This window comes from Halichoerus grypus, chromosome 8, assembly GCF_964656455.1.
Source record: "Halichoerus grypus chromosome 8, mHalGry1.hap1.1, whole genome shotgun sequence".
NCBI classification, from domain to species: domain Eukaryota; kingdom Metazoa; phylum Chordata; class Mammalia; order Carnivora; family Phocidae; genus Halichoerus; species Halichoerus grypus.
The window spans coordinates 123,951,464-123,964,679 of NC_135719.1; the positions used below are offsets into that span (position 1 = coordinate 123,951,464).

General features: G+C 40.0%; 1 protein-coding gene across 4 annotated transcripts in view; it reads left to right on the forward strand.

The window, feature by feature from the left end:
- PSEN1 (presenilin 1) overlaps nucleotides 1–13,216 on the forward strand; it is a 72,725-nt gene that overhangs the window by 8,846 nt on the left and 50,663 nt on the right. For 2 of the 4 annotated variants that reach the window (XM_078053879.1, XM_078053880.1), the window contains exons 2-3: nucleotides 2,372–2,453; nucleotides 2,546–2,685. In XM_078053879.1, coding sequence (XP_077910005.1) covers nucleotides 2,599–2,685 — 87 coding nt within the window. In that variant the 5' untranslated portion in view covers nucleotides 2,372–2,453; nucleotides 2,546–2,598. The remainder of the gene's footprint in view (nucleotides 1–2,371; nucleotides 2,454–2,545; nucleotides 2,686–13,216) is intronic. The other 2 variants (XM_078053882.1, XM_078053881.1) reach the window with 2 other exon arrangements.

Below are 13,216 nucleotides of genomic sequence, written 5' to 3' on the forward strand. Positions count from 1 at the left end.
CAGTTCAGGTCATGATCCCAGGGTCCTGGGATCGAGTCCCACATAGGGCTCCTTGCTCAGCGGGGAGCCTGCTTCTCCCTCTGCCTGTCGCTCCCCCTGCTTGTGCTCAGTCTCTCTCTGACAAATAAGTAAATAAAATCTTCAAAAAAAAAAAAAAAAGACCATTGGTATAAATAACCATAAATATAGGTTTATGTCCACAAAAATCTCTGAGTTTAATTGAAGTATATAGCAGTGTGCACATATCATGGGGGTACAGCTCAGTGCATCTTCACAGACTGAAATCCCTGTGTAACTAGCACCCAGATCAAGAAACAAAACATTACCAATTCCCCCCCAAAGCTTCCCACATCCCCCCCTTAGAGCAAATAACCCCCATAAAAGTAAGTGTGTCTCTATTTGTATTTTTAATTCACTTTATTTTTATTTTTTTAATTTATTTTTATTTTTATTTTTTAATTTTTTTAAGATTTTATTTATTTATTTGTCAGAGAGAGCGAGAGAGCACAAGCAGGGGAACAGTTGAGAGAGAGGGAGAAGCAGGTTCCCTGCCCAGCAGGGAGCCCAATGCGGGGCTCAATCCCAGCACCCTGGGATCATGACCTGAGCCGAAGGCAGACGCTTAACCACTGAGCCACCCAGGCGCCCCAATTCACTTTATTTTTATTTTATTTTTTTTTTTATTTATTTGACAGAGAGAGAGATAGCGAGAGCAGGAACACAAGCAGGGGGAGTGGGAGAGGGAGAAGCAGGCTTCCCGCAGAGCAGGGAGCCCGATGTGGGGCTCGATCCCAGGACCCTGGGATCATGACCTGAGCCGAAGGCAGACGCTTAACGACTGAGCCACCCAGGCGCCCCCCCAATTCACTTTATTTTTAAAACAAACATATTAATTATGTCTTATTTAGTTAGTAATAATTTGCAATCCCTTGATCCATGTCAGTTAACCATGGGCTGTAGCTGGAAGGGAAGAGAAAGGTTGGCATGGCATATAAAACTATGTAGGTTAGAAGGGAAGCATACCTTGATTAAACATTTGTCAGGGTTTAAATGATCTAGATATAGGTAATTAAGAGTTAATTTGAACTCAATACTATATTGAAAAATAGTTACTTTCCTTGTTTTTTTTTTAGCTGCTTTCTGTGTTTTTGATGAAAAATCACTAGAATATAAAAAGTAGAGTATTTAGAGGATTGAGGATCCTGAAGTTGAAAGTGAAAATGAAACAGGACTTTGACAAAATACTTTCATGTGAGTGTGTGCATGGTAATGTTGTAGTCACTATGTATGAATGAGAGTACTGCTTAGATATATGAACAGATTTCTTTCCTTCTGTATTTCTGAAGACTTTCTATGAAAAGGGAAATGAATGGAACTAGAGGGTATTATGCTAAGCAAAATAAGTCAGTCACAGAGAGACAAATACCATATGATTTCACTCATGTGCGGAATTTAAGAAACAAAACGTGAACATAGGGGAAGGGAAGGAAAGATAAGATGAAAATTGAGAGGGAGGCAAACCACGAAAGACGCTGAACTCTCAGAAACAGGATTGCTGGAGGGGAGGTGGTGGGTGGGGGAAGGGGTAATTGGGTGATGGGCATTAAGGAGGGTACTTGATGTAATGGGTACTAGGTGTTATATGCAACTGATGAATCACTAAATTCTACCTCCAAAACAAACAAACAAAAAAAAAGAAAAGCGAAGTTGAAATCATAAAGAATTGGCTGATGGAAATTAAGGCAGACAGCAAATGGGAATGTGTGTCGTCCCCCTCCCCACCCCCCCACCAGGAGAGTGAACTCTGGGAGACTGAATGATGTGTGTAAATAAGGCTGTGCCAGGATGCAAGGGAGAGACCTAAGGCTGGGAGTTAGGAGTCTGTGATTTTTGGCCTGATCTGCCCAATTGTGTGATTTTTAAGCCAGTGAACTTAGGTCCTCTTCTGCTTTTGTAAAATAGGTATGTTACCTGTTTCCCTTGGCTTGGGGCATTGTTGTAAGGATTAAAATGAGATGACAGAATTTTCCCAAATTAAAAGCACTAGACAGTTTTATGGAGATAGAAAGGTTAGGTTGGATTAGTCAGCATAGAAAAAGGAATGTTGATGAGAACAATCTTTAATATCATTTAGCTCCCTTTGCTCTAAATCTGAAATCATTAGGTATTTTTGTGATTGAAAATCTTTGGTTTCTCAAGTAGATCTCCTCATTACCAGAGAGATATCTTGAGCTAACAAAAGTTTGTCATTTGAAATTGATGGCAGATTAATACCTTTCTGGTTTACAAATTGCAAATACAAAAATAATTCTAAGTACTTGATTGGTGTGAATAGATTTACTCTGGGTGACCTGGTAAAATCCTATTTCAGACCTAATCCGGAAGCCTGCAAGTGACAGCAGCCTGTGAGGTCCTTAGAAAGTTTGGTCTGGAGAAGAACACATGAAAGAAAGGTTTGTTTTTGCTGAATGTAATTTATGAAAGTGTTTAAAAATGAAAGTATAATTGTAATGCACAAAGGATTATTTTCTTTTTCCCTTTTCAGAACCCCAAGAGGCTTTGTTTTCTGTGAAAAAGTGTTTCTATACGGTTGCTCCAATGACAGAGTTACCTGCACCCTTGTCCTACTTCCAGAATGCACAGATGTCCGAAGACAACCACCTGAGCAATACTGTACGTAGCCAGGTACAGTGTCAGCCTCTCAAACTTCCCCTGCCAGACTATGGATTCAGTGACCACCTTCCCTCATCTCCAAGAGAGGCCAAGGGGGCTGAGCAGGCTTTCTCTACTTTTCCGAGTTTACCTATTTGCTGAACTTCAACTGATGGCAAAGCATTGTACGATTGGTGCTGGGGACACAAGGCTATGTGAGACATGGGTGTTGATACAGTTCCTCCCTGCCTCAGATACTGCCTTCTCCACTAAAGCCTTCTCCAACTGCTCCAGCTATTTATTATTTTACCTATCTTGTTCTTACTCTTCCAGGGGCTGAGTACTTTTTATTTACTTTTATTTTTTCAGTGCCTGTCATGGTTCCTGACAGTGTCTAGTAAATGCTCACCGACAGACTGCACAGTGATGAGTGCAAGGCTAAGTGTAGAAATCCTAAGAGAGTTCAAGGGAGAGAATCAAGAAAGGGGTGTAATCAGTGGCATGAGACACAGACATCAAATCAGCCTGCGACTCCGATAGCTAATCATTACAGATTGAATGTAGACCCCACAGATGGCCTGTGAGATGGCTGGGAAATGGGTAGGATTTTTAGAGGTGGAGCCAGAATTGGGGAAAACAACAAAGCCGTCTATAAGCTATGCAGGCTGCGAGGGGTCGGGCGGGTTGCGTGGGGTGGGGTCAGACTTTCCTTTATTAGAACCAGAGGACAGAATCAGTGGTGGAAGGAAACAGGTCTGGGTCAATAAAAAAAGAATTGTCTCACAATTTACTGTACATCCGAAAGGGTGTGGTGGAGTGTTATCTTGTCACTAAAAGCAGTCACAAAGGCTGGGAGACTACCAAGCAAATCTGCAAAGGGCAGTGGGCTAGAGCACCAACCAGATGGCCTGGAAGTTCCCTTCACACTAATATTTAGAATTCCAGTTAAGGGTCAAATGTGAGGAGGAGGCTTCACAAAGTAGACTTTGATGGATGGGTAAGATTAGAATAGAGCAAACTGGGATGGCATCACTGATAGAATAAATAACACTAGTGGAGGGAGGATTTTCCTAAAATTTAAATAGACAGGGAGGCTGTATCCAGAGATAGGTCATCAGAGGCAGATCACACTGTACTGCCAAAACATTTCTAATCAAGTGAAATCAAGATAAAATGATTATTGGGGGAAGCCCTGAAAGGGAACACGAGCTGTAAAGGGTAGTTAGCCTGAGGGGTGTGTGGGGGAAGGGAGAAGAGAGGAGCTGTTGCCTTGTTGGTACTTGGTGGATAATGGGTGTTATAAAGACTGATTTTTGTGGCAACACGTTTGCAACAGCTGCTTGATTTGCTCCTTTTTGTTACTTCTTAGGAATAGCTTTTTGAAAAGTTAGGATGAGGCCAGATTATGAAGTTCTTTGGTAGTTTGGATACTACAGACTTTGTAATCATTTTTAAACTGTTACTTCAGAGAAGGGAAAGGGAAAGTGGGGACAGCCCTGACTTAGTCTCTGGGTACCTTTTCCTTAACTAGAGCAGCTCCTATTTTATCTTTTTACATATTGATCTTCTGTGGATCCGTTTGAACAAAAGATTCCACAACTAACAAATTTTGAAGAAAACACCTGTCTGTCCCAAACCTCCCAAAGGTGTCTCATCTGAGTAAAATCTGGTCTGAGGTCTTATTTTAACCTTCCCCTCCAGTGCCCCGATCTTTGTCTTATCTCTTAGCACCCTCTCCCTCCTTCACTGCTTCCTCAGTTCTGTCTCTGGGTCCTGAATTATTCTCCCAATCTTCTCAGATGTCTCCCTTCACTTGATTTATTTAGGTCACCTCCTGAGTCACCTTATCAGTGAGGCCTTGCCTTCCTCAACTGCCCTTCCCTGCCACCCCTTATACCCTGTCTCTGCTTTCCTTGTGCATAACACTTACGTAGTATTTCTAGCGTGCTGTCTACTGACTTGTGTTGACCTGCCTCCCTCTACCGTGTAAACCTGAATCCCCAGCTCCAAGAGCACTGCTTGGTACATAGTGAGCTCTCCATTGTTAATGCAGTATTACTTATATCCCTCACGCTCAGGTTTTATGGGGCTTTCATGGTATTTTTTTGGTCTGCCTTTTTTTTACACCTTAGTGACTGACAAATTGAAATAAAGGGTGCTATAGAGGAGGTACAATTGACACAGGATTTTTATTGATAATTACATGTACTCACGTAATTTTAGTAAATCTTAGTGCTGATGTTCTTGGTGGTACCTTCCAGATCTCTTAGGGCACCACTGCTCAGAATATCATGCCTGATTTATTTAATTTTAACCCTACCATTGATAATGTGATATCAAATAAGTTATTTTTTATTTATCTTCTCAAAGATATCTTCTACAGGGGCACCTGGGTGGCTCCATCAGTTAAGCATCTGCCTTCAACTCAGGTCTTGATCCCAGGGTCTTGGGATCGAGCCCCACATCGGGCTCCCTACTCAGTGGGGAGTCTGCTTCTCCCTCTCCCTCTGCCCCTCCCCACCCCCACTCGAGTTCTCTCTCGAATACTCTGCTCTCTCTCTCTCAAATTTTAAAAAAAGTCTTCTACAACTTAAAAGATCTTCTGTATACATTCTCATACTTTCCAGTTACCATGGGATAGGTATTATTTCTGTTTTATTTTAAGATTTATTTATTTATGGGGCACCTGGGTGGCTCAGTTGGTTAAGTATCTACCTTCAGCTCAGGTCATGATCCCAAGGGTCCTGGGGATTGAGCCCCGCATCAGGCTCCCTGCTCAGTGGAGAGTCTGCTTCTCTCTCCCTCTGCCTCTTCTCCGGCTTGTGCGTGCTTTCACGCTCACTCTCTCTTTCGCTTACTCTTTCTCAAATAAAATCTTAAAAAAAAAAATTTATTTATTTGAGGGGCTGGTGGAGAGAGAGCAGGGGGCAGGGCAGAGAAAGAATCCTCAAGCAGGCTAGCTGCTGAGCCTGAGCGCAGAGCCCGAGGCAGGGCTCAATCCCAGGACCCTGAGATCATGACCTGAGCCAAAGGCAGACGCTTAACCGACTGAGCCACCCAGGCGCCCCTTTCCCCTTTTACAGTTTAAATGCTTGTCCAAGATCACATAGAAAATTAAATTACAGACCTGGAACATAAAACTATACTTTCTTTCTTTCTTATTTTTTTTAAAGATTTTATTTATTTATTTGACAGAGAGAGACACAGTGAGAGAGGGAACACAAGCAGGGGGAGTGGGAGAGGGAGAAGCAGGCTCCCCGCTGAGCAGGGAGCCCGATGCGGGGCTCGATCCCAGGACCCTGAGATCATGACCTGAGCCGAAGGCAGACGCTTAACGACTGAGCCACCCAGGTGCCCCTAAAACTATACTTTCTAATTTCAGACTTCCTCCAGTGTTCTTTCTGTTCTTCCAACTGTCTCTTAGCCCAGAAAAATGTTAGAATACTGAAAGGAGATACTGTATGAAAAAAATTCTGGAGAAAGAAAATACTAAGTGTATATGCATTTTGTACCAGTGTACTTAAAAAAAAAAACCCAAAGAGAAAGGAAAAGAATCTCATTGTTAAGTTTTATTTTTTTTTTTATTTTTTATTTTTTTTAAAGATTTTATTTATTTATTTATTTGAGAGAGAGAGAGAGAAACAGCATGAGAGGGGATAGGGTCAGAGGGAGAAGCAGGCTCCCCACTGAGCCGGGAGCCCGATGTGGGACTCGATCCCAGGACTCCGGGATCATGACCTGAGCCGAAGGCAGTTGCTTAACCAACTGAGCCACCCAGGCGCCCAAGTTTTATTTTTTTTAAAGATTTTATTTATTTATTTGACAGAGAGAGACAGCGAGAGAGGGAACACAAGCAGGGGGAGTGGGAGAGGGAGAAGCAGGCTTCCCGCCGAGCAGGGAGCCCGATGCGGGGCTCGATCCCAGGACCCTGGGATCATGACCTGAGCCGAAGGCAGTTGCCTAACCAACTGAGCCACCCAGGCGCCCCTCATTGTTAAGTTTTATAGCTATAAAGAAGCCATTGTATATATGCTTTGGTTGGTTATGAAAAAATGGGGGTAAATCCAAATTTAAATTGAATGTAGATGACTGTTTTTGTGGATTAATTGAAAGCAGCTCTTTTATTTCTCCTCTTGGATCCTGGATTTGTTAAATACAAGCACATGAAGACAAGCCTCTGCAGGCATAAAAATCCTTATCAGGCTTATTTCTTCTTTATTTGCACAGTGGCTAGTTAAGAGGTATCAAGGAAATTGAGCGATGTGGAAAGTTTTAATCTTTCCACACTGCTCAGGAAAGGAAACTAGCATATTGAATGTCTTCATTGTGTTGGACTCTCTGCAAGGTACTGTCACAAACATTAGTTTTAGGGCCTTACATTTTGGGGACATAGGTGAGCAGATTTTCCTTCAGTCTTCCCCTCCTTTGAATTAAAGTGCTAATAAGGTGCTTCTCTATATGAATATATCCTCTAGAGTATACAGATAGTCTGTTTTACATTAAATATTACAAAAAGAAATGAGCATTCACTTAAAAATATTTTTGAAACTGGAAAGAGTAATTTTCCTACAGAATTTATTCAAATATCAGTGTAAAGAAACGGACTTTCTATTCCTTTCCTCTCCTCAGTATTTTCCTCCAAGGTCAGGAGCATCCCTAGTCTTGAACTCCTTTTATGAGGCAATCCTTTGAGTTTGGGAAAGACCTATGAGGATAACCAGATATTGAAGACTGTTCAAAAACACTGATGAATTGGCATTTAGGGGTTATGGCTGAGTGATGTATAAATAGGTCCTTCAAGGGAAAGAACTAACTTTGATCCAGTTGTAATTTGAAACAGCTATGTGTAATTTGGTCTGATTTCTTAGTACTTCATTTTTCCCATCTGTAAAATTAAGATGGTTTACTACATAAATTCTCTCTCTCAGCAGTTTTGTTGTGACCATGAATTAGGGTTGCCAACTGTCCTGGTATGCCTGAGACTGAGAGGTCCCTGGAACACAAGACTTTCAGTTTTAAAACTGGGACAGTCCTGAGAAAATAGGATCAAGTTGATTACCCTATCAGAAGTATAATGAAATTGAAATCATTTTGGATCTGATTAACCCAGTCTCACTCAATTAGATGACTTTGTTGTGTAACTTCAAGTATTATTGCAGTGATATACTGTTAGTGTTCAAGTAGATAAAACATTTTTCTCTTTCCAGAAGTGAAATGTTGCCCATGACTTCATTCTTCCATCCTTAGCAGATACATGATGATAGGCTCTCTTAGCCCAGAAAATGTTTTCTTTTTGTAGGCTCTTATGGGTAATCTCATTCACAGTAAAGGGAGTTGCAGTTTGATGAGATTAGTTAGAGACCTGAAAAATAGTGTTGTTTTTTTAACCCAAATATTTATTTCTCAAATTTTTATTGTGAAATATTTTAAGCATATACAGGAAATATGGCAAATAATGTAATAAGCACCCATGTACCTACCACCCAACTTTAACACTTGTTTTATTTGCTGTGTATGCTTTGTTATTTTTGAAGAGTATTTTTATTAAGCTTTTTCTGTTTCTGTTATATATTGATCCTACAGAAACAAAATCCTAACCAAACAAAACAAAATTTTGCAATTAATTTGGACAGATGGTCTAGTTATATAACAAAAAGAAATTACAGATAAAATTGAAGCACCTCTCCCACATTCCCCTTCTTTTCCCAGAACAGTAGTTACTATCCTGAATTTAGTGTTTATCATACTATATTTATGAACATAAATGATATTTAATATATCACTTTTCATGTTTTGAAAGTGTATATGAAGTATATGTGTTTGTGTGTGAAAGTTATAGAAGAAAATTACCACATTTTTGAAATGTATAGGTACATGTACAGAGAAACATGTTTTTGGAATTAATATATTGATAGATAAATAGATGCATATAGCTCTAGTTTTTTCCTTTTTATTTTGTGAATATATAAAAATCTATTTTTTTAATATTTAGTAGTTTCCAGTTTTTCACAGTAACCAACAGTGTTTCAAAGATATTCTAATTCATTAATCTTGCACGTGTGTGTTTCTCAATGATAATTGCTGTGATTGGGTATATGGATCTTAAACTATATTAGAAAGCCAGTATGCTTTCCTAAGTGGTTGTATATCAAGAGCATACAGCAGTTTTCATTTCTTTACATCCTGGCCAGTTCTCGGTATTGTCTGACTTAGTGTGTATTAGTTGGATGGGTTTGAAAAGGTCCCTCATGTTATTTTAATTTATTTCCCTAATTTCTAATAAGGTGGAGCTTTTCCCCTTATGCTTACTGGCCGTTTGCATTTCCTTTTCTGTGAATTGCCTGTTTATGTTCTTAGCCCATTTTTCAGTTGTTTGTCTTGGTTTTTTTTTTTGTCTTTTTATTGATTTTGTTGAAATGTATATTTTGGCGGGTGGAGGGATGCTAATCTCATGTTGGCTCTCTGCTTTTGAAATACTTTCTCAGGTCTGTAGGTTCAGTTTGTTTATGGTGCATAGTTGAAATGTTTAAGTTGTTGAGTTATTCTTTCCTTTTAAAAGTGAAATTTATTTGTATTTTTTCAATTAGAAATAGTTTAAGAGGGGCTTCTAGGTGGCTCAGTTGGTTAAGCGTCTGCCTTAGGCTTAGGTCATGATCCTGGGGTCCTGGGATTGAGCCCACATTGGGCTCCCAACTAAGTGGGAGCCTGCTTCTCCCTCTCCCTCTGCCTGCCACTCCCCCTGCTTGTGTGCGCTCTCTCTCTCTCAAATAAATTAAATTAAAAAAAAAAAGAAATAGTTTAAGAAAAATATGCACTATAGATTATCAGTCCTGAATATGATAAAAGCTTTTTCATCTTAGAAAGGAAGACTGAACTAAACTAGTATAGATGACACTGCAGTGTAGTCCAGCTAATGTTCAGCCGTTCCATTCATTGTCTTACATCTGTATCAGAAAAATAAAAGAAGGAGAATATGGGTGATATTGGTGATTTTTCCCTTTTATTTTTCCAGATGTTCTCTAACATAGTTATCTCGTAATTTTAAAAGAAAACTTTGTATTTTTAAATTTTTATTATTTTTTAAAGATTTATTTACTAATTTTAGAGAGAGCAAGCTGGGGGGAGGGGCAGAGGAGTCTCTTTTTTTTTAAGATTTATTTATTTATTTTGGAGAGAGAAACAGCTCAGTGGGAGGAGGGGCAGAGAGAGAACGAGAATCTTAAGCAGACTCCCTGCTGAGCGCAGAGCCCGCCATGGGGCTTGATCCCACAACCTTGAGATCACGACCTGAGCCGAAACCAAGATGCTTAACTGACTGTGCCACCCAAGCGCCCCTTAAAAGAATACTATTTTTATATATTTATTTATTTTTTTAAAGATTTTATTTATTTAACAGAGAGAGACACAGCGAGAGAGGGAACACAAACAGGGGGAGTGGGAGAGGGAGAAGCAGGTTCCCGCAGAGCAGGGAGCCCGATGCGGGGCTCGATCCCAGGACCCTGGGATCATGACCTGAGCCGAAGGCAGACGCTCAACGACTGAGCCCCCCAGGCGCCCAAAAGAATACTATTTTTAAAAGAAAATTTTTGAATGTGAAGAAAGGTTGCAAAAGGACTATAGGCTATTGGGGGAATATCAGTGGAAAGGGGCGAAGCATTCAAGGTTCTCCATGCTGAGTGACTAAGAGTAAGTGGGAGAATTAGAGCAACTTACGTAAAAGAAACCAAAAAAGCAGGATAGCTTGGGGTCTTTGAAAGGGCCTGTATTGATCATTGGAGTTTATATTATGCCCTCAAGGTATGTTTGTCATTCTCCAGTTTAAAAGACTTAAATGTTGGGGCGCCTGTGTGGCTCAGTCGTTAAGCGTCTGCCTTCGGCTCAGGTCATGGTCCCAGGGTCCTGGGATCGAGCCCCGCGTCGGGCTCCCTGCTCCGCGGGAAGCCTGCTTCTCCCTCTCCCACTCCCCCTGCTTGTGTTCTCTCTCTCGCTGTCTCTCTCTGTCAAATAAATAAAAAATCTTTAAAAAAAAAAAAAATAAATAAAAGACTTAAATGTTTACAATGCATTTTAGAAAATTTTCATCAACAATAATAAAAGTTTTTGGACTTAACTTTTAAGCTTTGATTACTTACAAAACTAACCCATATAAAACATCTTAATTCCTACTGATAACAGATGAGAGGAGTTGCATTGTTCTCACCTTTTTACTTTTTAGAAGTTTTTACTATTTCATGCTTGTTGACCCCATCTAGGTTGTAAAATCCCTAAAGGCAGAACTTTGTTCATGTTTCTGAGCTGACTTTGGAGTTTATTGATCACCCAGTATCTTTAAACCAGTTCCATACAAGTCTCCCAGGTTCTTCTCACATTAGCAAGAACATTTTTTTTTATTATGTTATGTTAATCACCATACGTTACATCATTAGTTTTTGATGTAGTGTTCCATGATTCATTGTTTGCGTAGAACACCAGTGCTCCATGCAGTACGTGCCCTCTTTAATACCCATCACCAGGCTAACCCATCCCCCCACCCCCCCTAGCAAGAACATTTTTAAGTTTTGTATCTGTGAATAAAAATATGAAGTGAGTCTTACTAGTTGCTTAAGGACTTCAGCTTTTGTGTGAGAGGGTTCTCTGGGCTTCGAGTTCTCTGGACACACTTCCCTTAGCCATCTTATGTCACATCATCTCACATCACGGCTCTTGCCGCCATGTTATATCTGCGCTGCTCTCACTCTGGGGCATAGTTCCAGTTTTCATGTAGAACGGCTATCAAACAATAGTTCAGTATGTCACAGGAACTAAGTCAAGAATTCATTTTATTCTTTTTCCCTCAACAAAGTGTCCCTGCTTCCTTAGAGATGGCATTCAATCAGAAATTTTACTTCTTTCCATTAGTTTACTCATCACCTCAAACTAGAAGCTAGCATGGACTTCATGTTTGTTTGTGCTATTAGCTGGCTTTGTAGGGACGGGAGACTAGAAGGTAAACTAATGACTCAGCTATTTCTGACAAAGGCCAAAGCTTACAAGTTGTGAAATACTTGAAGTTCTTGGTTTCCTAAACGTATTGTGTAGGTTGGATATTAAAGTAGCTCTAACAAGAACATTATCTGGGCCTTTTTCTATAGTTTGTGATCCATCATAATCCTTAGGTTTACTTTTACTGTACCTATTAAAATAGTTTGTACAGTTTTATTTTTCTCGTGCAAAATTTTGATAGGTAGAGCTCTTTTCCCTTGACTTATCATTATTCTTTGCCAGAAGTCAGCCTCCATTTCAGCTGATATGATAGAGGGATATACTAAAACTAGAGGAAACTGAAAATATAAACTTCAGAATAGTAAAAATTCATATTTTGACTTGGTGTAGACTTACATCTTTTTTTTTTTTTTTAAGATTTTATTTATTTATTTGACAGAGAGAGACAGTGAGAGAGGGAACACAAGCAGGGGAAGTGGGAGAGGGAGAAGCAGGCTTCCCGCCGAGCAGGGAGCCTGATGCGGGGCTCGATCCCAGGACTCTGGGATCATGACCTGAGCCGAAGGCAGACGCTTAACGACTGAGCCACCCAGGTGCCCCTAGACTTACATCTTTTATGTGGATTAGCGAACACCTTACTTTTCTAAGACACAAGTGGATCTTTTTTTTAAGTAAGTCTGATTTGTTTATATTGTTTATTAACCCTTTTTAAATGTGTATTAGAGCAGTGATTTTTCAAACCTTCTTGTACATTGGAATCCCCTGAATGAACTGTTAATAAAAATTCTCTGGGCCCCAAACCCAAAGTTACTGATTCTGTAAGTCTGAGATGGGGCCACAGAATTTGTGTTTCTGACCCATTCCTAGATCTTTTTTTTTCTTTTTTAAGATTTTATTTATTTATTTGACAGAGGAGACACAGCAAGAGAGGGAACACAAGCAGGGGGAGTGGGAGAGGGAGAAGCAGGCTTCCCGCTGAGCAGGATCATGATGTGAGCCAAAAGCAGAAGCTTAACAACTGAGCCACCCAGGCGCCCCGACCCCCCTTCTCAGATCTTGTTGGTACTTTTGGTCTAGGGTTTAGGAACCAATATATTGGATGAAGAAATAAAGGGAAAGTGACATCAGAGAAAAATGATTAGATTTAAAAATTGAATATTTAGTATTTTTATTCATTAGTTTATTCTGACCCAAATTTTCTAGACCTTAAAGAAATTGTCAACAGCCTTTTTGATTTACAGTAGAAAAAAAAATCAGTCATTTGTAACTAAAAAAGAATCCTTAAAATAGTAATCCATTGAGAGATCAATAATGATTCTCTATATAAAGCAATTGCTAAAGAACACTTACATAAGTCTGCTACCTTCAGCTGCTAAATGTACATTAAAGTATGTTTAGTCTTGGGGTGTCTGGGTGGCTCAGTCGGTTAAGTCTCTGACTCTTGATCCCAGCTCAGGTCTTGATCTCAGGGTCATGCGTTTGAGCCCTGTACTGGGCTCCATGCTGGGCATGGAGCCTACTTAAAGAAAAAAAAGAAAAGAAAAAAAAACCAACAAAAAAACCCCATATGTTTAGTCTTTAG